This window comes from Trichechus manatus, unplaced genomic scaffold (assembly GCF_000243295.1).
Source record: "Trichechus manatus latirostris isolate Lorelei unplaced genomic scaffold, TriManLat1.0 scaffold00011, whole genome shotgun sequence".
NCBI classification, from domain to species: Eukaryota; Metazoa; Chordata; class Mammalia; order Sirenia; family Trichechidae; genus Trichechus; species Trichechus manatus.
Genome location: NW_004443947.1, coordinates 2,600,011 through 2,627,251, shown reverse-complemented (window position 1 = coordinate 2,627,251; position 27,241 = coordinate 2,600,011). Strand labels below are relative to the sequence as shown.

General features: G+C 41.3%; 1 protein-coding gene across 1 annotated transcript in view; it reads left to right on the top strand.

Annotated features, from left to right (window-relative positions):
* The first annotated feature begins 2,357 nt into the window (after positions 1–2,357).
* The window catches only part of SIMC1 (SUMO interacting motifs containing 1), a 63,898-nt gene continuing 39,014 nt past the window's right edge, over positions 2,358–27,241 (top strand). The window contains exons 1-6 of the mRNA XM_023726488.1: positions 2,358–2,486; positions 20,082–20,769; positions 20,956–21,219; positions 21,325–21,650; positions 24,575–24,807; positions 25,627–25,696. Coding sequence (XP_023582256.1) covers positions 2,358–2,486; positions 20,082–20,769; positions 20,956–21,219; positions 21,325–21,650; positions 24,575–24,807; positions 25,627–25,696 — 1,710 coding nt within the window. The remainder of the gene's footprint in view (positions 2,487–20,081; positions 20,770–20,955; positions 21,220–21,324; positions 21,651–24,574; positions 24,808–25,626; positions 25,697–27,241) is intronic.

Here is a 27,241-nt window from a genome sequence, read left to right as displayed (position 1 = left end):
CTAGGGATAAGGTACAGTGTGTGAAGGTGCCAAGGTCAGAACTCTGAAGAACATCAAGATCTAAGGAGTGGATCCAGAAATAGGAGCAGGCTAAAGGGACTGAATGGACCCCTGGTGGTGCAATGGTTAAGAGCTCAGCTGCTAGCCAAAAGGTGAGCAGTTCAAATCCTCCAGCCGCTCATTGGAAACTGCCTGGGGCAGTTCTACTCTGTCCTATAGGGTCCCTATGAGTTGGAAACGACCTGATGGCAACGGGTTTAAAAGGACTGAATAGAAGTGGTAAGAGAGGTGGAAGGAAACAGATGAGTATAAAGTCACAGAAGCCTAGGGAAGACAGTGTTTCAAGGAGAAAGTTAAATAAATTAAATGTTTAACGGCATTAGGTGAAGAAAACAAGGATGATCTCATCTTTTGGACCAGAACATCTAAAGTGTGTTAGCCATAAGCTCCCGGTCCATTAGACCAATGGTTCTCAAAGTGTGGTCCTCACACCAGCAGCGTCAACATCACCTGGGAACTTGTTAAGAAAAAAAAAAAAAACCAGCTGCCATCCAGTCAATTCTGATCACCGCAACCCTTATGTGTCAGAGTAGAACTGTCCTCCACAGAGTTTTCAATGGCTGGTTTTCAGAAGTGGATCACTAGGCCTTTCCGCTGAGGTACCTCTAGGTGGAGTCAAATCTCCAGTGTTTCAGTTAGCCAACTAGCATTAACCGTTTACACCCCCCTCGGACTGGGGAACACTTCAGGAATGCAAATTATTGGGCCCCACCTCACACCTACTGAATCAGAAACTCTGGGGTGAGGACCAGCAATCTTGTTTTAACGAGCCTCCTGGGTGATTCTGATACTCACTAAAGTTAGAGAACCCCACTGTACTAGACCTTGCTCAGATAGCAGACAACTCTTCCTTTAGGAACCAACCCCACTTTTGATAGACGCATTTTTCTTTGGATCTGTTAATACGTTTTGCAAAGTTGTTGGAACCTGAGCAGCAGGAGTTTGCCAATATCCCACATTTACTGTAACACAGGTCCTAGCTTTGATTTTAATGTTCCTGCCCGACAACCGGAGCCCTGGTGGTGCAGTGGTTAAGAGCTTGCTGCTAACCAAAAGGTGGCAGTTCAAATCCACCAACCACTCTGTGGAAACCCTATGGGGCAGTTCTCCTCTGTTCTATAGGGTCTCTATGAGTTGGAATCGATTGAGGCACTGGGTTTGGTTTTTTTTTTTCAGCCCTACAACCAACCAACCAATCAACGACCTACCACTTCTCCCTCCATTCAGTATACCTTTTTACATCTTTATAACTTCTGTTTATTCGTAATATCTAATTCATGGTCTCTGCTACCGCAGAGCTTCTCTTTGTGCATTTTTTCCAGCTTCTGATCCTGCTACCAACTGAACGACTCTGTACTTCATGGTTTAAATTCCTGGGAGACATACATTGCTGGTGAGACTGTAAATTGGTACAATTTAGGTGGGTAAATTTATCAAAACAACAAAATAAACGTAGCCTTTGACCAGAGGCTTAGTGGGGGTAACAAACTCCCAGAGGCAATTTCTAAGTTTGCGCCTCCCAACAACCTCCTCGATGGGTGTGTGGGGTGAGGGGGAAGGATTCAACCCAGCCTCCTCTGGCGTCCCTTGGACTTGCGCCCGGGGGCAAATGCTCTTCTCTAACACCCCCTAGCTACTGCCTCTGCCTTTAACCCAGTAATTCCACTTACAGAAATTTATCTTACAGATACACTTGCACATGCGCACAAACAATTGGGACCTCTCTTCACAATCAGTCAGGGGCTGGGTCACCCACCCTCAGATGTTGGGGGCTCCTCTACTATGTCTGTCAGAATTACCCACCCTCAGATGTTGAGGGAGTCCTGGTCACCCACATTCCAGTACCCCTCTCCCCTCTCAGTCAGAGGCCTGCTCACATCTCGGCCAGGGCGAGGCTAGATCACACCTCAGTTCACACTTTAGTCAGTTGGAAACTGCTGGGGAAGCCCTCGCAGCCTCGCGCCTCGCACGCCCGCCTTCCAACACCGGCTCAAGCCGGCTACAAGTTGATTTTCTTTTTTTTTTTTCCCTCCTGGGAAGGGAGGCGGTGTGCTGCCGCCTAGCACGGTGACGGCGGCCCTGACCCGGCTGTCCGTGGCCCGCCGCCCGTGGGCGGGGCTCGGGGTGGGAGGGGAGGGCCGGCAGGGGCGGGGCTCGGGGCGAGGCTGGCGGGGTAATGTCCCCGGTTGTCGCCTACGCCGCCACAGCTTCAGCAGCAGGAACCGAAGTCCCCACCGCTGCTGCCGTCGCCTTGGTCGCCGGCTGTCCGCACGCTGGCTCGGCCAGGGCCCGCAGCCATGGAGGAGTTCATCGTGATCTCGGACGACAGCGGCTCTGAGAGCCCCAGCGGACCCCGCTCGGGCCGGGCGCGGAGGATCCGCCGGGCCCTATCCCGGACCCCCGGCGCGCTGCCCCGCCGGACCGTGGTGAGTGAGCGAGCCGCCGCTCGCCCAGCCCCCGCGGCCGGAGCGCCGACTCCCCTTGGCCGCGCATCTTCGCCATCCCGCGGCTCAGCCCGCCGCCCCCTGGCGCCTCACGGCTGCAGCTGCTTCCCGCCTTGCCGCCTTCCCGGCCTTTCCGGCCCCTCCGAGCGCGGTGGGGCCGGGCCAGGCGGCCAGGCCCCCCGGGCTCAGCGCTCAACCCTCAGCGGGCTGGGTCTGGCGAGCTGCGGCCGAGCACATGGAGGACGTCCTGCGCGCCTGGGGCGGCGGGGTGCCAGGGCCCGCAGCGAGCGGCGGTCTCAGGCCCGGCCGCGGAAGCCCCCTGAGCCTGGGCGGGCGGGTCGGGGGCTTTGGGGGCCTGGCGGGGCAACAGCCCGGCCCCAGACCTCGAGGCTGGGAAGCGGAGCGTGTCATTGTTTGGCGTGTGGTTGGTACAGATGTGTGCGGGGAGGTAACAGAAACCCAGGCTGGGAGGGAAGGAGGGCAGCTCGGGCCTGGGCCAGATGGTGGCTGCGCTCCAGGGCCTGGCTGCCGAGCTTGGGGCCCGATTTTGGAGTTATGCAGGAGGGTGATTTATTTGTCTTAGCAAACGTTTACCAAGTACCGAGCACTGAGGGGATAGGAAGCGAAACAGCGTGCACTATGTCCTTTTCCCTCAGACCTCTTCAACTTTGACCTTCTTCCTGAGGTGGCGAATAAAACATCTATGGTCCCTGCCTTTCCAGAATACTCCACAGATATTTATTGAACTCCCTACTAGGGCCAGATGTTCTAGGGGCTGGAGCTACAATAGAAAACACAACATCTATGGTCCGTCGCTGTCGTAGAATGTGATATATTCAACAAATAGGGGTGGTAGGTGGGCAGGCTTTTACTATATCTAAAGACTCAACATCAGACCTCCAGTAATCTCCCCAGCCTCCCAAAGCCATGCTCCAGAAATAAAAATAAAAGAATTATCAGACTGATGTTATTTGTATAGATTTGTAACATACAGTTTAGGTAAAACCCTGTGTGTGCTTCCTATGCAAACATTCCTTCAAGACAAATCTAGCTTCTGCTCCCCCAATCCCCTTTCCAGCGGTTTGTAGTCCCTAGGGCTCCACTGTGAGCCCCATCTGTGTCCCAGGTACAGTGCTTAGTGCTGGATGATTGCTATAGAATGAATGGCATGCAAGACCAGTTAACATGTTGTGTTGCCTTGGATCAAGCAAGAGGGATTCTCAGTAAATCTCAGTAAAAAATTTAGTTGACTTGGACAGACACAAGAGATTTTCAAGGTAGAAGTGACCGGACTTGGTGAGTGAGTGGATGTGCCCAGGGCTGTGGCAGAGTGTGTGGGTCATAATAGATCCACAACAAATATTTGTTGGATGAAAGAATGATTGAAGGGATGGGGGAGAGAGAGCAGTTCAGGTGGATTGTTAAGTAAGAGCGAGTACAAGACTAGGAGCAGGCTTGGGAAGGAAGGGATGCTGAATTCAGTTTGAACCTACCGGATTTTAAATGCTGATGGGAAATGGAAGTGGATGGATGCAGCCAGCCTGGAGGAGTTGAACATGTGGGAGTGGAACTCTGGAGAGAAGTCAGGGCTGGAGGAATTTGGCAGTCATCCGTATAGAAAGGAGTGTTGAAGGCCTAATAGTGACTGAGATCATCAAGAAAAAGAGTAGAGAGAGAAAATAGTGAGAAGAAAAAACTGTTATTGTTGTCGGTGCTGTCCACTCGGTGCCCACTTTTAGCGACCTCATATATAACAGAGAGAATTGCTGCCCCATCCTGCGCCATCCTCACAATCATTGCTATGTTTGAGCCCATTGTTGAAGCCACTGTGTCAGTCTGTCTCATTGAGGGTCTCCCTCTTTTTCGCTGACCCTCTACCAAGCATGACGTCTTTCTCCAGAGATTGGCCCCTCCTGATGACATGTCCAAAGTAAGTGAGATGAAGTTTCACCATCCTCGGTTCTAAGGAACATTCTGGCTGTATTTCTTCTAAGACAGATTTGTTCATTCTTCTGGCAGTCCATGGTATATTCAATATTCTTCGCTAACACCATAATTCACATGTTTCAGTTCTTCAACAGTGACTGAGATCATCAAGGAAAAGAGTATAGAGGAAAAAATACATCACTTACTTTCTTCCTAGTTTCTCCTCTTTACTATTGCCCCTTCTCTCAGTCCCCCTTTAGCTTTGTCCTTCTTCCTACCTGCTTCCTTTCCTCCCAGGAATTGTCTGTCTTCCTTCATCCTGATCCATCTTCCTTCTTCAGTGCACAGATGCCATCCTTATCCCAGTCTATTGTGTCAATTGTGGTCCTTCATACACATACATGAGGGCACCCTCTCACTGCTTCCCTCCCCCTTGGCCATCCCAGCCAAGCATTTTGACCTTGAGTCTTTGGAGTTGAAGAGAAATGCAGGGCAAATTCCAGAGAGCAGTACCCAATTTAAATCTTGCTTCTCCAAATATTTACTCCAACATTCTAAAAACTCCAAGCTTGTTCTCCTCTTATCTTTCTTGCAGATTATATAAGGATGGTTGGAAAACCATGTAAAAGATCAGAGGCATTAAGAGACTTGTCAAGGTTATAAAGCCTAAAGCACTTTTGTCTAGCTTTCCTGAAGGCACTGAGGTCCAAGAGACCTGAGTTCAAATTGAGGTCCCTCCACATAGCAGCTGTGTGAGCTTTGGCAAATTCTGTCATCTCTTTCAGTTTTTGAGCTTGGGAACATTACTCTTTACCTGGCAGGATTATTATGAGGTTTTTAATGAGGCAATGCAAGGGAGGTGTCCAGCACAAGTGATAGCTTTTGCTATTCTTTTTGTTACTGCTTCTCAGCCAGGCCTGGCCTTCTCAAGCTTGGCAGGCAATGATATAAAAGAAACAAGTTTTATATTTTTTTATATTTTGTAAATGTTGACTTTGAAGTGCAGAGCGGGAGATACAATTTTCTTGAATTCAGGAAGTCAGAAAACCATCCTCAGTAGTGCAACTGACATTTCTGATCTTTTGATTCTTAACCCGGGCTTCAGTCTTCATTGAGTTGATGAGGTGTGTCGTTAATATTTAATCCTTTTTTTCCCACTTGTAAAAGTAGAACATGTTCAGATAGTTAATTTCGATTGACCTAATGACAGAAAGGAGCGCTGGTGGCAAAGTGGTTAAGAGCTCAGGCTGCTAACCAAAAAGTTGGCAGTTCAAATCCACCAGCTGCTCCTTGGAAACCCCATGGGGCAGTTCTACTCTGTCCTATAGGGTCACTATGAGTTGGCAACGGGTTTGGTTTTTTTTTTTTTATGACAGAAAATCTAGAAATGTATAAAGAGGAACATAAAACTTATCCTTAATCTCACCACCCAGAGATAACCAGTGTTAACATTTTGATATGTCCATCTAAACTTTTGTCTGTTAATGCGCTTGTGCTGCCATACATACCTGTGTGTCCACCCACACATGCTTTTTGCAAAAATGAAGTCTTGTTTTACATGTGGGGTTTTTTTAGCTTGCCTTTTTCTCTTAATATATTTTGAGTCTCTTTCCATACCACTAAATACATATCTTAATCAATATTTTAATGCATTTCATTGTTCAGATGTGTAATTATTTATGATCTCCTGTTAATAGATATTATGCCATTGTTTCTAAATTTTCTCGATTATAAACAACCTGGTGGGAAACTCCCTCATCAATAATCTTTGTACCCTTGTTCACTTGTTTAAGATAAATTCCTGTTAGAAGTGAGATCGCTGAGTCAAAAGGTATACCTATCTTTAAAGGCTTTTGAAACATATTGCCACTTTTTCCTACATAAATTGTACATTAATTATATTCTCATCAGTAGCCTATGATCCACTACCTGGCCACCCATAGGTATTATCAATTTATTCGGTAAATGTATGTAAATATTTATGGGATACTTACTATATGCAAAGCCCTGGTGGCGCAGTGGTTAAGCTCTCGGCTGCTAACTGAAAGGTCAGCTGTTCGAACCCACCAGCCACTCCTCGAAAGAAAGATATGGCATTCTGCTTTCATAAAGATTTACATAAAGATTTCGAAAACTTATGGGGCAGTTTTACTCTGTCCTGTAGGGTCACTATGAGTTGGAATCAACTCAACGGCAATGGGTTTGGTTTTTAGGTGCTATATGCCAGGCATTGTTCTAGGTGCTAGGAATATAGCTGTGAACAAAACTAAGTCCCTGGCTTCATGGAGATTTCATTTTAGTGGGGGGAGACAAACATTAAACAATGACATAAATTTAGTGTATTAGGAAGAAAAAGAAGACATTTTCACTTTTTTAATCTTTGCTAATTTGATAGACAGATTCTATAAGCTATCATGGTTTTAATTTTTTTTCTTTGATTGCAATTCATTTATTTAATAAATACTTATTGAACATACGCTCTGACCCTGGAAGAGCCAGATGTGAACAAGAAGACAATGGACCTACATTCTAGCTGGGAGAGAGAGTGCGGTGCAATGGTCACTTTTATATGACCTTTCCCACCATGGTCTTCTAACTTTCACCAAATGATTGGGAGGGGCTGTGCAAATAAGGTGTTTGTGGCCCACCAAAGGGGTTGGACAGCTTGCTAATAATGCAGATAAGGTGCATAACACCCTTGTGGGGTGGGAGCATACAGATAAGGTATATGGAACCCTAACAAGGGTATTGGTTAGTTTTGCAATTCTCTAGGCTTAAAAGAGAGCCAATTCCAGAGCAGAGGGGGGGACTGCATTACCACCAAGAAGAAGAGATTGGAGTGGAGTGCATCCTTTGGACCTGGGGTCTCTGTGCTGAGAACCTCCTAGACCTAGGAGTTAGAGAGAGAGAGCTGTAACAGAGAAGATGGTGCAAGATGATGAGAAGCAGTGGCAGAGAAATGGTAGAAGCAGAACTAGGAGACTGGTATGAGATGATGCAGTGGGCTTTGTGGCCCACAGAGCAAGGTGGTTACAGTGAGTGTGCCAACCCACAGAGAGGGAGAGCTGAGGGCCTTTGGGCAGGAGGCTTCCTGGCAGAGTAGGGTGCCTCTGGGTACTTGTTGTCGGAGCTAAGCTTGCCGACCCACTGAGTGAGAGAGCTAAGTGCCTTGGGGTTGAAGCTTACTGGCAGAGTGGTATGCCCCCAGGCACTTATTGGTGGGAGATAAAGAGCTTTATAACACTTGCCCAAGCAGGGCAGAGGCCAGGCCAGCCCAAAAGGCCTACAAAGCCAAGAGGCTAAAGGGCCAAGAGGCCAAGGGAGAGGCCTGCCTGCAGACATGGCCGAGAAGCTGTCCTGACCAAAGAACTATCCTGAGTCGTTCCTGATCCTGAACTGTAACCTCTTACTTCCCTAATAAACCTCATAATCATGAGTATTGTCTGAGTTCTGTGTGTTTGGCCATTGCAACAAATTACTGAACCCAGCAGAGAAGTAGAGAGTGATGTGGGAGGGACAGCTGGTGTCAGAATTGGTAAAAAGGTTGGAGGGTGGAGGTGTGTTTGACCTCTACCTCAAAGGAATAAGCCTTGGGCTGTTGATCTTGATTCTCTCTCCTCTCCCTTGTGAAGTTAGAGGAGGTCAGGTGCCCCTACCATGCCATTTTTACAGATAGATAATAAACAAACTAACAAATAAATGAACAATATAATAGAGTGACTTGGCTGGTGTTGGGAACATTAGATTTTGTTTTTAAGGAAGGCCTCTCTGAAGAGTTACTATTTGATCTGAGACTCAAATGACAGAACAAATTTGTCATGAGAAGATCTAGGGGAATAAGGTAGCAGCAAAGGGAACAGCAAGTGCAAAGGCTTAGTAAAGGTGGAAATGGGCGTGACTTACTGGAGGAACCAAAAGGCCAGTGAGACTGGAGTGTAATAAGTGAAGGGCAGAGTTGGAAGATATGAGAAATAGATGGGCTAGGAAGAAAGGCCTGGCGATCTACTGAAATATCAGCTAATGAAAACCCTATGGATCACAACAGTCCGATCCCATTGTGCATGGGATTGCCATGAATCAGGAGCCGACTCCGTGGCAGCTAACAACAAGGTCACAATAAGGAATTTGGATTTTATTAAGAAAAAATCTTTGGAAAATTTTTTTACATTTAATTCTTTACTCTACCTGGAATTAGTTTCAAAAAATAAGTGGCAATCTAATTTTTTTCTCCTCAGATAGCCATTTGTCCCAACATCATTTTTTTTTAATTGTGCTTTAAGTGAAAGTTTACAGTTCAAGTCAGTTTCTCATACAAAAATTTATACACACGTTGCTGTGTGACCCTAGCTGCTCTCCCTCTAATGTGACAGCACACTCCTCCTTTCCACCCTGGATTTCCTGTGTCCATTCAGCCAGCTCCTGTTCCTTTTTGTCTTCTCATCTTGCCTCTGAACAGGAGCTGCCCATTTAGTCTCATTTATCCACTTAAGCTAAGAAGCACTCTCTTCACAAGTATCATTTTATGTCCCATAGTCCAGTCTAATCTTTCTCTGAAGAGTTTGCTTTGGGAATGATTTCAGTTCTAGGTTAATGGAGAGTCCGGGGGCCATGTGTTCCAGGGTCCCTCCAGTCTCAGTCAGACCATTAAGTCTAGTCTTTTTACTAGAAATTTGATTTCTGCACCTTACTTTTCTCCTGCTCCGTCAGGGACTCTCTGTTGTTTTCCCTGTCAGGTGGTCATTGGTGATAGCCAGGCACCATCTGGTTCTTCTTGTCTCAGGCTGATGGAGTTTCTGGTTTATGTGGCCCTTTTTGTCTCTTGGGTGAATATTTTCCTCATGTCTTTGGCGTTCTTCATTCTCCTTTGCTCCAGGTAGGTTGGGATCAATTGATGTATCTTAGATGGCTGCTCACTAGCTTTTAAGACCCCAGACGCCACTCACCAAAGTGGGATATGCAGAACATTTTCTTAGTAAACTTCGTTATGCCAGTTGACCTAGATGTCCCCTGTAACCATGGTCCCCAGACCCCCACCCTTGCTACTCTGTCCCTCAAAGTGTTTAGTTGTATTCAGGAAACTTCTTAGCTTTTGGTTTAGTCCAGTTGTGCTGACTTCCCCTGTATTATGTGTTGTCCTTCCCTTCATCTTAGATAATTCTTATCTACTATCTAGTTAGTGAATATCCCTCTCTCTTCCTCCCCACCCTTATAACCATCAAAGAATGTTTTCTTCTGTGTTTAAACCTTCTCTTGAGTTCTTATAATAGTGGTCTTATACAATATTTGTCCTATTGTGACTAATTTCACTCAGCATAATGCCTTCCAGATTCATCCATATTATGAGATGTTTTGCAGATTCATTGTTCTTTATCATTGCATAGTATTCCATTGTGTGAATGTACCATAATTTGTCTATTTGACTGTTGATGGGCACCTAGGTTGTTTCCATCTTTTTGCTATTGTCAACAGTGCTGCAATGAACATGGATGTGCATGTATCTATTTGTGTGATGGCTCTTATTTCTCTAGGATATATTCCAAGGACTGAGAATGCTGGATCATATGGTACTTCTATCTGTAGCTCTTTAAGGAAGCGCCAAATCGATTTCCAAAGTGGTTGTACCATTTTACATTCCCACCAGCAGTGTGTAAGTGTTCCAGTGTCTCCGCAACCTCTCCAACATTAATTATTTTGTGTTTTTTGGATTAATGCTACCCTTGTTGGGGTGGGATGTTATCTCGTTGAAGTTTTGATTTGCATTTCTCTAATGGCTAATGATCATGAGCATTTCCTCATGTATCTTAGCTGCCTGAATGTCTTCTTTGGTGAAATGCCTGTTCATATCCTTTGCCCATTTTTAAATTGGGTTGTTTGTCTTTTTGTTGTTGAGGTTTGCAATATCTTGTAGATTTTAGAGATTAGACACTGATCAGATTTGTCATAGCCAAAAATTTTTTCCCAATCTGCAGGTTGTCTTTTTATTCTTTTGGTAAAGTCTTTTGATGAGCATAAGTGTTTGATTTTTAGGAGTTCCCACTTATCTAGTTTCTCTTCTGGTGTTTGTGCATTGTTAGTAATGTTTTGTATTCTGTTTATGTATTAGGGCTCCTAGCATTGTCCCTATGTTTTCTTCCATGATCTTTATCATTTTAGATTTTATATATAGGTCTTTGATCCATTTTGAGTCAGTTTTTGTGCTTGGTGTGAGGTATGTGTCCCAACATCATTTATTGAATAATCTATCCTTTTTATCCAGTGATTTGAAATATTACCTTTATCAAATAGTAAACTTTTTTTTATATCTTATGTCTCCTTGTAGACTTTCTATTCTGGCATTGGTACATACTGTTTTAATTACAAGCAGAGGAAACTTTTCATTGTACTTTTTAAGAATTTTTCTGCCTAGTTTTGCATGTGTCTTAGTTATCTACTGCTGTTATAACAGCAGTACCACAAGTGGATGCCTTTTACAAACAGAAATTTATTCTCTCACAGTCTAGGAGGCTGGAATTCCAAATTCAGGGCACCAGCTCCCAGAGCATGCTTTCTCTCTCAGCTCTGAGGGAAGGTCCTTGTCATCAATCTTCCCCCAGTCCAGGAGCTTCTCAGCACAGGGACCCCAATTCCAAAGGACACTCTCTGCTCCTGGCACTTCTTTCTTGGTGGTATGAGGTCCATGAAGTCCCTTTCCTGTCTACTCAATTCTGTCTTTTATATCTCAGAAGAGATTGACTCAAAATACAACCTAATCCTATAGATTGAGTCCTGCCTCATTAACATAATTACCTCTCATCTGGCCTCATTAACATCATAGAGGTTAGGATTTACAACACATAGGATAATCACATCAGATATCAAAATAGTGGACAACCACAATACTGGGAATCATGGCCTAGCCAAGTTGACATACATTTTTGGGGGACACAATTCAATCATAACAGCATGTTTATGCTTTCAAATAACTTTAAAATCATTTTGTCAACTTCCTAATAACTTCCACTTCAAAAATTGAGATTACAGTAAATTTAGTAATTTATGGTTTGTGGTGTTAAGGTAGTTTTACATTTTTATGTATGTATTTATGCATCTTTTTTCTTTGCAATTTCATTCTTTGTCTTTCTGTTTAGAAAGATCTTTTCCCATCCTAACATTATTATCCTATGTTTTATTATGGTTCTTTTACTATCTCGTTCTTAACATTTAGCTCTTTAATTCATCTGAAATGTTTTATGTGGCATGTAGTATGCTTACATTTTCCATATACTATATAGCCTTATATCTAAGGAAGTACCAAGTCTAAGACTTGCTGTCACTTTAATAACAGCTTTTCAGGAAGCACACAAAGAAACACAACCACACAAAATGTACTTATAAAATACATTCCAATTGCAGATGTATGGGGGAAACATTTTAGCTATTACAATTGATAAAATATAGTGTTAATCAATTGTCCATAGATCATTTCTTGAATAATTATCTTTTCTCCACTGATTTGAAACACATTTTTTACACCAAAATATTTTATATGCTTGGGTCTTTTTCTATTATGTTTCATTGAATTGTCTCTTCTCAGTGCCAGAACTTTACTGTTTTATTTTTGTGGTTTGGTCAAACACATTTTGTTATCTTGTCACACAGTTACATCTGCTTATTCCCCCTGCCCCCCCCAAAAGAGTTTCTTGGCTATTTGTGCCCACTTATTTTTCCTCCAAATTACCTTTAGCATCATTTTGTCAAGGATTGCTTTAGGTCAGGGTTTCTTTGGGTCAGATAATTTTTTGTTACGAGAGTTGTCCTGTGCACTATAAGATGTTTAGCAGTATCTCTGCCAGTAACAGCCCTCCCCCTGTTTGTGACAGCCAAAAATGTCTTTAAACCAAACCCAGACCCACTGCCGTCGAGTCAATTGCGACTCATAGTGACCCTGTCGGCCAGGGTAGACCTGCCCCATAGGGTTTCCAAGGCTGTAATCTTTACAGAAGCAGACTGCCACATCTTTCTGCTGTGGAGTGGCTGGTGGGTTCGAACTGCCTACATTTTGGTTAGCAGCTGAGCACTTCAACCATTGTGTCACCAGGGCTGTTTCCTTTAGACATTGCCAAATGTCCCCTGGAGAATCACTGCAGTAGATTTATAAGTTAGTTAAAAGAGAATTGATATCTTTACAATATTATCTTCCCAAACAGAAGCATAGTATAACTTTCCTTAAACCTTATGGCTTTCTTTGTATGGATCCTGTGCCTTTCTTATCAAGGAGCTAGTGTTTCAATTCCAAATGACTGTTTGCCATATAGGGCTGAGCATGTTAATCTTGGTGAGCACCACATAATAAAAATAGCTGACATTTATGCCAGGCCCATGTTAAATGCTTTGCACGAATTAACTCTTATAATCTTCGTTGCAACCCCATGAGGTAGGTACTATTATTATCCCTGTTTGATAGATGAGGAAACTGAGGTAGGCTCTGATGGATGGCCCTCCAACAGTTAGCCCAGGCTCAGGCAGAGGAGGAAGGGCAGTTAAACATATGCCAGGTGGTTACTGGTTTACTCCCACTAGTCTCAAACTTGAAAATCCTGGGATGAAGTTGAAAACCAAGATTCTAGGAACATCCTCTGGGAATGCTAGAAATAAATGGTTAAGTGGGAAGATGTAATTCCATTTTGAAAATGTGTGTATTTTAAAATTGTGTTTTATAAGAATAGACGCAACAGAATTTTTTTAATAAACAATTTTAAAAACATTGTCTTGTACTTTAAAAAAATATTTTAAAAAATCACTTTGTTTTTCTAGCCCCCTCCCCCACATATTATCAATTCACTGCCATACACAGTTGTTTGCACGGAATTTCAGTGGAACTCAAATAGCCAAAACAATCTTGAAAAGGAACAAAATTGAAGGACTCACACTTTCCAATTTCAAAACTTACTACAAAGCTACAGTAATCAAAACAGTGTGGTATTGTCATAGGGATAGACATACAGACAAATGGAATAAAATAGACAGCCCAGAAATAAACCCTCACAATTATAGTCAGTTGATTTTCAACACGGGTGCCAAGACCATTCAGTGGGAAAAGGACAGTCTTTTCAACAAATAGTGCAAGGAAAATTGAATATCCACATGCAAAGAATGAAGTTGGACCTTACATCACATATGAAAGTTAGCTCAAAATGGATCAAAGACTTAAATATAAGAGCCAAAACCACAAAACTCTTAGAAGAAAACATAAGCCAATGTCATCATGGCCTTAGGTTTGGAAATGGTTTCTTCAATATGACACCAAAAGCACAGATAACAAAAAAAAAAAATAGATGAATTAGACTTCATCAAAATTAAAACTTTTGTGCATCAAATGACATTATCAAGAGAGTGAAAAAACAACCACAGAATAGAAAAAATATTGGCAAATTGTATATCTTATAAGGGATTAATATCCAGATGTATAAAGAACTCTTACAATTCAGTAACAAAAGACAAACAACCCAATTTAAAAATGGACAAAAGACTTGAATAGACATTTCTCCAAAAAAGATATACAAATGGCCAATAAGCACATGAAAAGATGCTCAAAATCATTATTCATTATGAAATGCAAATCAAAACCACAATTAGATACTACTTAACACCCAGCAAAGAAGCCCTGGTGATGCAGCGGTTAAGTGCTTAGCTGCTGACTGAAAGGTTGGCAGTTTGAATCCACAAGCCACTCAGCAGGAGAAAGATGTGGCAGTCTGCTTCCATAAAGATTACAGCCTTGGAAACCCTATGGGACAGTTCTGCTCTGTCCTATAGGGTCACTATGAGTCAGAATCGACTCAACTACAACGGGTTTTCACATCCAGTTAGGATGGTTATTATTTTAAAAAGGAGGGGAAATAACAGATACTGATGAGGATGTGGAGAAAATTGGAACCCTCATGCATTGTTGGTGGGATGTAAAATGGTGCAGCTGCTGCGGAAAACAGCTTGGTGATCCCTAAAAATGTTTAACATATAATTACCATATGCCCAGTAATTTCACTCTTAGGTATATACACAAAAGAATTGAAATAGGGACTCTAACAGATATTGTACCCCAGTGTTCATAGCTGCATAATTTCCGATAGATAAAGGGTGGAAATAACCCAAGTGTCCAGCAACAAATGAACGGATAAACAAAATGTGGTATATACAGTGGACTATTAATCAGCCATAAAAAGGGATGAAGTGCTGATAAATACTAGCATACGCATGAGCCTTGAAAACATTATGCTAAGTGAAATAAACCAGACACAAAACAACAAATATATGATTCTACTTATATGTGGTATCTAGAAATAGACAAATTTATAGAATAGAGGCTACCAGGGACTGGAGGGAGGAGAGAATGGGGAGTTACTGCTTGGTGGGTGCAGAATTTCTCATGAAAAAGTTACGGAAATAAAGTGATGATGTTTATACAACATTGTGAATATACTTAATGCCACTGAATTGTACGCTTAAAATGGTGAAAATGGTAAATTTTATGTTATGTATTTTACCAAAATTTTTTAAAAATGGATTGGCTACATTAATTCAAGAAAAAAAAAAGACTTCAATACAAGGAGAATTGCTGGAGTCTAAGAAGGATTCCTCATAATGACAAATGGGTCAGTATATTAGGAGGATATAACAATTAATAATGTAATTAAACAGGGTTTCCAAATACATGAAGCAAAAACTGATAGAAATCGTCACAGTCACAGTCATCGTTAGAGACTTTAATATACCTCTCAGTCATTAATGTTGTTAGGTGCCGTCAAGTCAATTCCGACTCATAGCCACCATATGTACAACAGAACGAAACACTGCCCAGTCCTTGACTCCATCCACGTCATTAAAGTCGACTGTACTCTGAGGAGGCAACTCTTCTCCAGTCGTCTTTTGAGTGCCTTCCAACCTGAGGGGCTCATCTTTCGGCACTATATCAGACGATGTTTTGCTGCTATTCATAAGGTTTTCACTGGCTAATTCTTTTCAGAGGTAGACCGCCGGGTCCTTCTTCCTAGTCTGTCTTAGTCTGAAAGTTCAGCTGAAACATGTCTACTGTAGGTGACCCTGCTGGTATTTGAATACTGGTGGCATAGCTTCCACCATCACAGCAACACGCAAGCCCCTGCAGTACGACAAACTGACACACACGTGGGGGCAGTCATTGATAGCACAAATAAATTCCTCCCAAAAGTAAGAACATCAAAGATCTGAAAGACACTAACAATTACCCTGACCTAATTGACATTTAGGAGCCCTGGTGGTTCAGTGGTTAAGAGCTTGACTGCTAACCAGAGGGTCAGCAGTTTGAATCCAGCAGTTGCTCCTTGGAAACCCTATAGGGCAGTTCTGCTCTGTCCTGTAGGGTCACTATGAGTCAGAATCAACTCGACAGCAATGGGTTTTTTTTTTTTAAATTGACATTTATAGAACTATGTCCAACAACCACAGAATACACTTTTTTTTTCAAGTGCATAGTAAATATTCACCAAGCTGTGCCATATGTTAGGCCATAAAAACAAGTTTCAAAATATTTTATAAGACTGAAATCTTTCAGAGTATGTTTTTTGACCATAATGAAAAGAAATCAGACATCAACAATAGAATAAGTATAAAAGCTCCAAGTTTCAGCAACACAAAACTCACAAACCGTGGATCAAAGAAGAAATCACACAGGAAATTAGAAAATATTTTAAACTACATAGTAATAAAATCACTACATGTTAAATTTTGTGAGATGAAACCAAAGCAGTACTTACAGGGAAATTTATAGTTTTAAATGCTTATATTAGAAAAGAAAAAAGTCTAGCTCTGACAGGGATCACAATAGAGAGTCCTGGACAGAGCTGGAGAAAAACACAGAACAAAATTCTAACTCCCAAAAAGAGACCAGACTTACTGGCCTGACAGAGACTGGAGAAACCCTGAGAGTATGGCCCCTCGACACCCTTTTAGCTCAGTAATGAAGTCACTCCTGAGATTCACCCTTCATCCAAAGATTAGACAGGCCTATAAAACAAAATGAGACTAAAGGAGCACACCAGCCCAGGGGCAAAGACTAGAAGGCAGGACGGGACAGGAAAGCTGGTAATAGGGAACCCAAGGTCAAGAAGGGAGAGTGTGGACATGTTGTGGGGTTGTTAACCAATGTCATAAAACGGTATGTGTACTAACTTTAATGAGAAGCTAGTTTGTCTGTAAACCTTCATCTAAAGTTCAATTAAAAAAAAGAAAAGAAAAATGTCTAAAATCAATTATCTCAGCTTCTACGCTCAGAAGCAAGAAAAAGAAGCACAAATTAAATCCAAAGGAAATCATAAAAATAACAATAGAAATAAATGAAATAGAAAACAGATGAAAAACTGGTTTGGAAATACTAACAAAATTTATGAAGTTCTAGCTAGACTGATCAAGGATAAAAAATACAGAGGACACAAGTTACAATTTGAATATTGGAATAAAAAAAGGAATTGATAACAAATAATCCTATGTAAAGTATAGAATTGAAAGAATAATAAGGGACTATTTTGAACAGTTTTATGCCAATTTAACAACTTAGATGAAATGGACAAATTTCTTGAAAAACTTAAGTTACAGAGCTGACACAAGAAATAGAAAATTTTAATAGCCTTATAGCTACTAAAGAAATTGAACTGAAAATTTACAACTTTCCTACAAAACAAATTTCAGGCTCAAATAGCTTAACTGATGAATTCTATAAAACATACAAGGAAGATAATTTACCAGTACTATACAAGCTAAATAGAGGGAGAGAGAATAGTTCCCAAATCACTTTATGAAGCTAGTTTTATTCTGATAGCAAAACCAGAAAAAGAAATATTATAAGAGTAGAAAAGCATAAACTAATATTCCCTCATAAGCCTGTAAAAATTTTTAGCAAAATATTGATAAATTAAACCCAACAATATATAAAATGGATAATACATCATAACCAAGTGGAGTTTTTCACAGGATTGCAAGATTAGTTTAACATTTAACTTCTCATCTCTGATATTAATAGAGTGAAGAAGAAATCATAGGATCATCACAATAGGTGTAGGGAAAGCATTCAACAAAATGTAACACCTATTCCCAATTAAAACTCTTAGCAAAGTAGGAAAATAAAGGAACTTCCTTAACTCAATAAAGGTAATCTATGAAAAACCCACAGCTAACATTATACTTAATGATGAAAGACTGAAATTCTTTCCTCTAAGTTTAGAAACAAGGCAAGAATGTCTGCTCTCACCACTTCTATTCATAATTATACTGGATGTCTTCGATATGGCAGGAAGACAAGAAAAAGAAATAAAAAGCATACAGATTGGAAAGGAAGAAGTAAAACTTTATTTGTAATGTGATTGTTTGTATAGAACTCTCTAAAAAAATCTACAAAAAAGTTACTCAAACTAGTAAGTGAAGTTAGGTCTCAGGATTTTGTTGTTGGCTGCCACGGAGTCGGCCACTGACTCATGGCAACCCCACGCACAATGGGACTGGACTGTTATGATCCCTAGGGTTTTCACTGCCTGATTTTTTTTTTTTTTTTTTGGAGGTAAATTGCCAAGCCTTTCTTCATGGTCTCAGGATACAGGATTAGTATATATTAGATCAATAGTATTTCTCTATACTAGCAATGAAGAATTAGAAAATGAAATTAAAAATGCATTTCTATTTTCAATGTTGTTGATACTCTAAAACTTACGAAACATAGTTGAAAGAGATCTAAATAAATCGGTAGATAAATTCTGTTCATAAATTGGAAGGCTGAATATTATTTTTGAGATGTCCCTTCTTTCTAAATTTATATACATATATATATTTAATACAATCTCAATCAAAATTTCAGCAGGATTTTTGATAGAAATTGACAAGCCAATTCTAAATGTTATGAAAAAGCAAACAGTCTAGAATAGACAAAACAATTTTAGAAAAGAAAAACAAAGTTGGAGGGCTTACTAGTTCAAGCTATGGTAATCAAGACCATGTGATGTTAATGATATGATAGAAATATCATCAAACAGCCTACAGCTAACTTTAGATGTTCACTCTCTCTCCCCAACGAGCAGTCAATAGAGCAGAATAGAGAGTTCAGAAATGGACCCACCAGTTAAGGTCAGTTAATTTTCAGCAAAGGTTCCTAGGCAGTTCATTTCATTTTCAACACATGGTGCTGTAAAAACTGGATATCTGTATGGGAAAAAAAAAGAACATTGACCTTTACCTCACATTATATACAAAAATTAAAGACTTGAGTATAAAAGTTAAAATTATAAAAGTTACAGAAGAAAACATAGGAGAAAATCTTTGCAACCTTGGAGAAGGCAAAGATTTCTTAGGACATAAAAAGCATGAACCATAAAAAAAATTTTTTTGATAATTTGGACTTAAAATGTAACACTCCTGCTTTTCAAAAGACACCATTAAGAAAACAAAAAATCAAGCTACAGAATCAAGAAAATATTACCAATATGTATAACTGCAGAACTTTTATTCAGCATATAGCAAGAAGACAGACAACCCAATTTTAAAATGTGCAAAAATTTGAAAAGGTACTTCACAAAAGAAGATAAATGAATGGCCAATAAGCACAAGAAAGAATGCTCAAAATTATTAGTCATCAGGGAAATATAAATGAAAACCACAATGAAATGATACTTCCTACCCATTGAAATGGTTAAAATAAAAAAGATTGACAATATTCGTTGGAGAGAATGAGGAGCCAACTAAAACTATTGTATAATGCTGATAGGAATCTGAAATAACTTAACTACTCTGGAAACTTTTTGGTAGTTTTCTACAAAATTAAATATATGCCTCCTCAGTGACACAGCATTTTCACTCCTAGATACTTACCCAAGAGAAAAGAAAATATGTTTACACAAAGACTTGTACGTGATGCTTATAGCAGATTCAGTCCTAAAAGTCCCAAGCTGGAAACACCCCAAACACCTATCAGCGTGAATGTGGTACATCCATACAATAGAATACTATGTATGCTTGTACGGTGAAACCTGTGAGAGTCAGAACTCGATGGGACTGCCTTGTTTTTCTGGTTCTCGCAGGTTTTCTGCCTTTGACAGGGTGCAGTCTTATCACTTTTCTATCTCTCCTTTTAATGGAAAATATTTGAGTTTTCCTTCTCTAACAGGTTTCTGCCTTACACAGGTTCTAACTTTTGCAAGTTTTACTGTATAATCCTTAGGTAGATAACCTTGTTGTTGTTAGTTGCTGTCCAGTTGATCTGAGCTTCAGTTTCCTCATCTGTATAATGGAAATGATAATGCGTACCTTATAGGATCTTTGTGAAAAATTTGCTTTTTCAAACAAAGGTCGCTTATTACTTTGTAACTTAAGATTGAAATCTCCCCTACTTCTCCCCTGTCCCTCTTAGATCAGAAAAAAATTCCCACTATGCCCCCAGTTATGTGTGTATGACATTTGGATAATTTAAGAAGGTATAGAGGTTGATAGCTGTGACGGTATCTAAATGTTAACCAAAAAAAGCAGTGTTTATGTTATACAAGATGTGTAAATTGTCAGTGGAGTGAAAAAGTAAACTAATGCTCAAGACTTAAGGCTTCTTATAAAACTGAGAATCCCTTCTTGACCTCTTATCTTCTCACAATCTTTCAACAGGACTTTATCGACTTAACTAGAGAAACCAGACCAAGGGCAAAGGATCATATTGGACTCTGTGTGATCGACCTGACAAGAAGTGAGGAAGAAAATAGGCCAATTGCCACTCTTGACTTGACTCTAGAACCTGTTGCTCCTTCCCAGAAGGAGCCAACCAGTCTTCAGACATGTGCCAACCTCTCCAGCAAAGAGGTGATCGAAGGGCAGGTGGACCAAAACTCTCGGCCTGTCATGCGGAGAATTGTTAACAACGATCCTGTGGATTTGGACCTGTTGGAAGAGACCACATTTGAAGACCCCCAACCCCCTACATCCATCAGTCAGGACTCTGTTTATCCAGCAGAGCCCAATTGTAGCTCAACAGCATTCAAAGGTGACCTTGGCTTCTTGGCAAGCCTACAACTAACTTCAGATGTTCACTCCCTCTCCCCAACAAGCAATAATGGTAGCAGCCGCAATCAAAGGGCACCCTTGCCGTGCCCACAGCAAGATGTGCCTTGCCCACCACAAGCCTTGCCATGCCCACTGCAAGCCTCGCCATGCCCACGAGCCTCACCATGTCCTCCACGAGCCTCCTCATGCCCACCACGAGCCTTGTCGTGCCCTCTACAAACCATGCAGAGCCAACCACAAGCCTTGCCTCACCCACCTCAAGAAGTGCCATGCCCTCCTCAAGATGTGCCCTGCCCTCAGAATGGGCCATGCCCTCAGCTGGATATGCCAAGCCCACCTCAAGACTCATCATGCCCTCCTCAGCTCTCACCGAGCCCGCCTCAAGACTCATTCTGGCCTCCTCAGCACTCACCAAGCCCACCTCAAGACTCATCGTGGCCTCCTCAGCTCTCACCAAACCCACCTCAAGACTCACTCTGCTCACCTCAAGACTCTCTGGGCCTACCTCAAGATGTACCAGGCCCACCTCAAAACATATCATATTCACAAAATGTGGCACAATTGCGAGACATGCCACAGTCACTGCGAGATGTGCCACGGTCACAAGCAGACATGCCACATTCACCTGGAGATATGCCACTGTCACCTGAAGACATTCCACATTCCCCTGGAGACATACCACTGTCACCGGAAGACATGCCACATTCACCTGGAGATGTACCGCTGTCACCTAAAGATGTGCCACTGTCAGCAGGAAATATGCCATGTTCACCAAGAGGCGTACCACACTTACCAGAAGATGTGCTGCGTACCTCTGGAGGTGTGCTACGCCCACTTAGAGACTCGCCTGACTTACCACAAGACAAGCCTGATTCACCCCAGAATGATGTACAGAACCATGACACTCCTATGGATATCTCAGTTCCATCCTCTCGGAGCTGCTCTCCAGAGTTTCCCTTAGAGCAAGTTCCTTGGCTCTCTGTCCTGGAAACCCCATCCAGAAAAGAGATATCAGTGTCAGAGCCTGCCAAGCCTGGGTCTGCCCAGGTACAAGCACGAACACCACAAGGCACGCTGCACAACAGACCATGCCTGCATAGACTGAAGTACTTCTTACGCCCTCCAGTGCATCACCTCTTCTTCCAGACACTAATACCAGATAAAGACACAAGAGAGGTGAGCCAACATATCTTCTCCTAAGGATTGGGGGTCTTTTATATAGGCCTAGGATAAAGCTAGTGTGACTGGAGTCCATGCATGAGAGGACAGGCCCAGTATAGACTTGACATTGTTATCTTTCACCCACCATGGAGACCATGCAGTGTAGAGTCAGATTGGGGTTCAAATTTCAGCCCCACACTTAAATACTAGCATTGTACAAATCACTTTACCTTTCTAAGCCTCAGCTTTCCTATTTATAAAATGGAGATAAAAATATACCTCACAAGGCCATTAAATGAGATGACATGTAAAGTGCCTGTTAGAATGTCTGGCTCATCATAGGACTTCATCAGTTGCTTGTTTTCAACCTCTAGGCCTTTCTCTTCCTGATGCCCTTATCACAGCTTCCATATCACAGAGATAATAATGCTCTTGACACTTCAGTGCCTCCAAAAGTATTACTCCCTGCCCTTCAGGGAGGAAATTCAATTTTAAGATTTTAGTGAGGATGCTGCTTCCCATTGGTTCTCGATCTATGAGGACTCAACCAGATGTGTAAGGGAAAAATGTGTAGCTAAGTCCCACAATATGAAGCTATGTTTTCATTATCCACAACCCTATCCCTAACATTAAGAAGACTGGCTTGAAGTAGGTCAAAAAGTCAAAGTGTGCATTCTCCTTCTTTTTGAAGCAATCAGTGATCCAGCTTAGCAGGTGTCAGGTGTTCACACTGAATTGGCTTTGGAGAGTGATTTTTCTTCTCTTGTTTTGTTTTTATTTTTCTCTTGTCTTCTTCTGAGTAACTCCACTCAACCATTAGCTCATTATTTTTTTCCCAGGGGGTTCACCTCAAGTTGGTGATACATCTGTCCATTATCAAGAGCACTTGGGGGACTAGAGAGAGTTTATCAGTTTCCCTAGTCAAGACCGTGGAGGTCTCTGTAGGCCTGTATGACTACGCAAAGCCACCTGTAGATGCATATGGGAGATCACGTCCCCCTTCTCTGTATACATATAGCTCAGATTTTTAGTTGACAATTAGGCTAGACATAGTGGATTTTTCTTCTTCATCTTTGTTTCTTACCTTCTTAAAGAACCTCAGCCACCTAGAATACATCGATAAATCTTTTCTGTCCCTCCTGTGATTTATTTTGGGCCTTGAATGAATAACTTCTTCACTAGGTCCATTTTCCCCTGGAGCTTCTTCAGCCATTCTCCACACTGCCACTTACCAGCCATTCACCTTAACTCCTCTGAGTCTCTTTTTATTTAGCTCTAAAATAGGACCATACTGCCCATATCATAGAGTTGTTTGACTTCAAGATGAATACCCAAAGCACATAGCCATCTTTCAGGGCTTATAGAAGTACTCTGTAAGTATTAATTCCCTTTAAGGATATGGCCGTCAAAACAATTTTTAAAACACTTATCTGTTTTAGATGTCCTCATTCGTAGGCAAGAAATGAATATTAAGATAACCAAAGGATCAGCGGTTCAAATCCACCAGGCGCTCCTTGGGAACCTTACGGGACAGTTCTACTCTGTCTTATAGGGTCACTATGAGTCAGAATCGATTCAGCGACAGCGGGTTTGGTTTTTTTTTTTTTTTTTTTTTAAGGTTATAAAGTGCATCAAATGTAAAACCTGTTACCAAAGCGAAGTATTTGTTCTTCTCTTGCTCTTAATTCTCATTACATGCCACATACAGCCATGGCCTCTCATGAGAGTTCAGAAGGACCCTGGGGTGATTTGAGACATGAGGAGAGCTAACTGGTCTTCTCTCCTCCAGAAGATTTTCTGTAAGGGCAAGTCCAGACATCACTGTTTTACACTGTTCTACATCAGCTGTCTGATCTTTGGTCGGCTATTTTAATGTTTATTTTCCGAGTTTAAAAATAATACTTGCTTATTATAAAACATTTTTAAAATATAAGAAATCTCAGCCACAGTGCTATCACTCAGCATTTATTATTGTTAATTTGGTGTATTTCCTTCTTAGTTGTATTTTTATACCTATGCATTTTAAATTTGTAATAATTGAGATTTTATATATATACACATATATACGCGTGTGTGTGTGTGTGTTTTGTTTTTCTTTGTAAAGAGTAAGGATTAAGAGGGGGACTCTGGAGTTACAGCATCTATAGTTGAACCAGCCTCTGCCATTTGCTGCATGACAAACGCTTAATCTCTCTAAATCGCAGTTTCCTTGTCTATAAAATGTGAATAATAATAGCATGTATTTCTTAGGGTTGTTGTAAGAATTAAATGAGGATAAGTTAAGTGTTCAAAAAACTATCATCATCATTATTATTGTATTTCCATATCATTAAAAATTGAATGTGTTTTAAAAAGTAGTAAATGCCTGTTGTGAAAAAAGTTGAAAAACACAACAGAGCATAAAGAGGAAGCCATCACTCATAATGCTACCAGATAATGGAAAACCACTTTTTACATATTCCCTCCCAGTCTTTATATATGTTTTTTGAAAAGCAATTTAATGTTTCCTTTTGTCTCAAAAACAACAAAATGGTATTCTCCTTCTAACAACAAAACTTAAAATTTCCCTCTTCGTCTATTTTGAGGTCTGACATAACGTCACAACTTACTCTGAATCTCTTGTCACCTTTACCCCAAAATCAACTTACACTAGCTGTTGACTCTTTTGTACTTTCCTTTCTATCCGGTACTTTCACACAGATGAAATCATGTTGTATATAGAATTTTGAATTATGACTTTTTTAACTTAATATAAGCATTTTCCCATATCATTAAAAGTTTTTTAGATAAGGCTTTCCTGTAGCTTTTTTTTTTTTTAATTATTATGAAAAAATACTTCAAATACATGAAGAACTTTGCTGTCTTCAACCTGTTTCAGAACCCCTCATTTTGATGTGCTGTGGAAACCCATCCTGATTCATTTCTTTTTATCTCTGCAGAACAAGGGTCGAAAAGTAGAACCCATCCCACATCGAAGACTAAGAATGGTGACAAATACAATTGAAGAAAATTTTCCCCTGGGGACTATGCAGTTTTTGATGGACTTTGTGTCACCTCAGCATTACCCACCCAGAGAAATCGTGGCTCACATCATCCAGAAAATCCTGCTGAGTGACTCGGAGACCGTGGATGTTCTAAAGGAGGCCTACGTGCTCCTTATGAAAATTCAACAGTATGAACCTTCCCAGCCAGCTGTTGGCAAATCTTCCAGGGAACCTGGACTTGGGCACTGCTTTCATGTGCCTAAGCTTTATTCAGCTACCCCTTAGGGAGGCTGATTTAGTATATTAGTGTAATTTGGTCACAAGTGACAGGAAACTCAATCTAGACTAGCTTTAACCACTGGTAAACAAGAATTTAATGGCTCCTGTTACTAGAAATGGCTAGTAACAGGCTAGTAAATGTCTCCTAGGGGTATGACATGACTTGACTCAGTATTCAAGACTGATCACCAGGACCCATTTTTCAGCTCTGCTTTGGCTCTAGTTTGAGGTTCCAAATTGTAGCCCCCCAGCTTCAGGCTTTTATGACCCTCCTAGTGGGAAAGAGAGAGTCCACTTCCCTGATAGTTACACAAGAGTCCTGAAATTGAGTCTTGTAGGCATTGATTGGCCTAACATGATACATGTATCCATCTTTCAGCCAGTCTCTGTAAACTGAGGGGTAGAATAGCATGATGGGCTTGACAGGTCACATACTTCATTCCAGGGTCCTGGTAGGTAAAGCCAGCTGCATATGGGCTGAAAGTGGTAAAGAGTTGGTTTCTTGAAGGAAAATTGGGGTATTAATGCCTCCAAAAATGGGAGTGTATATTGGGGAGCAAAAAGCAATGAAGTCCCCCTATACCCAGATTGAGGTGGTATGGTACAAGAGAGTGGTGGGCAAGAGCCCTGAGGATAGAAGATGGATTCTTCCTTTCATCATCTTCCGGACTCCATCCCTTCTTCCGCCTAACTCTCCCAAATTCTAATTGATGTCACTTGACTTTCAGGCTGCATCCAGCCAATGCTAAGACAGTGGAGTGGGACTGGAAGCTTCTCACCTATATCATGGAGGAAGAGGTAACATAACAACCATGAGGGTGTCTCTTTTACAGAGGAATTTTAACTAGAAACAAAAGTGACAGCAAATCTGGTAGTAAATTCTTCACCATTATTCCCTCCTTATATTCCTGTTCCCACAAAAAAAATCCTGTTCAAGTACCATGTGCTGTATTCCAATTCAAGATCGAATACATTCACTTATCCCCTCTCCCTTTTAATGGGAGAATGTTATAAATCCATAGCAATGAAAATGAGGAGGACAATAGATTTGAACAAAAATTTAGAAGGCCTAAATAAAGGTAAGAGTGGTGACTGATGAAGCTGGGCAGAGAAAACCACAGGCTAGAATACAGGGAAAATGGCCTGCAGCCAAGAGGGGAGGAACTCTGCCCTTTAGAACACACCAGATAGGCTTTGGACTCAGAAACAATATATAGTAGAGGGTAGAGTGAGATATGGGCAGTAAATGGATTTGTTGAAAGTCTGTAAATGGAACAGTCAACCTCTCCCTTCTTGAGGACAGAAAGTCCAGTAGCCAGGTTACCTACTGTAAAAGGGTGGTAGTAGTAGCGTCATCAGAACCTGTCTAACTTCAGGGACGATGATGCGACTCTAAATCAGCCCAAGGCTGATCCCTGTGAGGTGGAGGTTAGACATACCTCTACTTTCCAGCCTTTTTACCAATTCTGACGCCAGCTATCCCTCCCACGGCACTCTGTACTTCTCTTCTGGGTTCAATAATCCATTACAATGGCCACACAGAACTCACAGACCATACTTAGAGTTAAGTGGTTTGTTAGGGAAGCAATAGGGTATGACTAGGGGACAGTTGGGTTTTATTAGTTAGGATCATTTCACCAGTAACAGAAAACCCAACTCAGACTTGACTTAAATAGTAAGGATATATGTCAGCTCACATTACTGGAAGTTCAGCAGCTGGGTAGACATCATGGTTGCTTGATCTAGCAGCTCAGCAGTGACATGAAGGATCCAGTTTCCTTCTGTCTCTATTCTGCTGTCCACAGTTCTGTGTTTATCCTAAGGCTGATAGTAAAGTTCAGTGAGAGAAAGAGACTGACTTCCCATGGCTGTCTCTTAAGATCAAAGAATCTACACTCCTAGAGACTACAGCAGACCTCTGGTTGCAGCTTAGCTGTTAGGGAATTTTAATTCTCTACAGATGCCTATATCTTTTGAATAAATAGATTATTTTGGACTTCCAGTATCTTATTACGTGTGGAGAGCTTGTTGACTAGGCACTATACTTATGTCTGGCACCCTGCTCGCTGGGAAAGAAGTAAGACGGGTGAGAGAATAGGGGAAAGAAAATGGCTTCTAAAACATCAGCCAAACCAGTTGCCACTGAGTTGACTGTAACTCATGGCAACTCCATGTATCAGAGGAACTGTGCTCCATAAGGTTTTCAATGACTAATTTTTCAGAAGTATATCACCAGGCCTTTCTTCCAAGGAACCACTGGGTAGACTCAAACCTCCAACTTGATATGTTGCTAAATACTATTGGCTAGAATTTTGTTGAGGATTTTTGCGTCAATGTTCATGA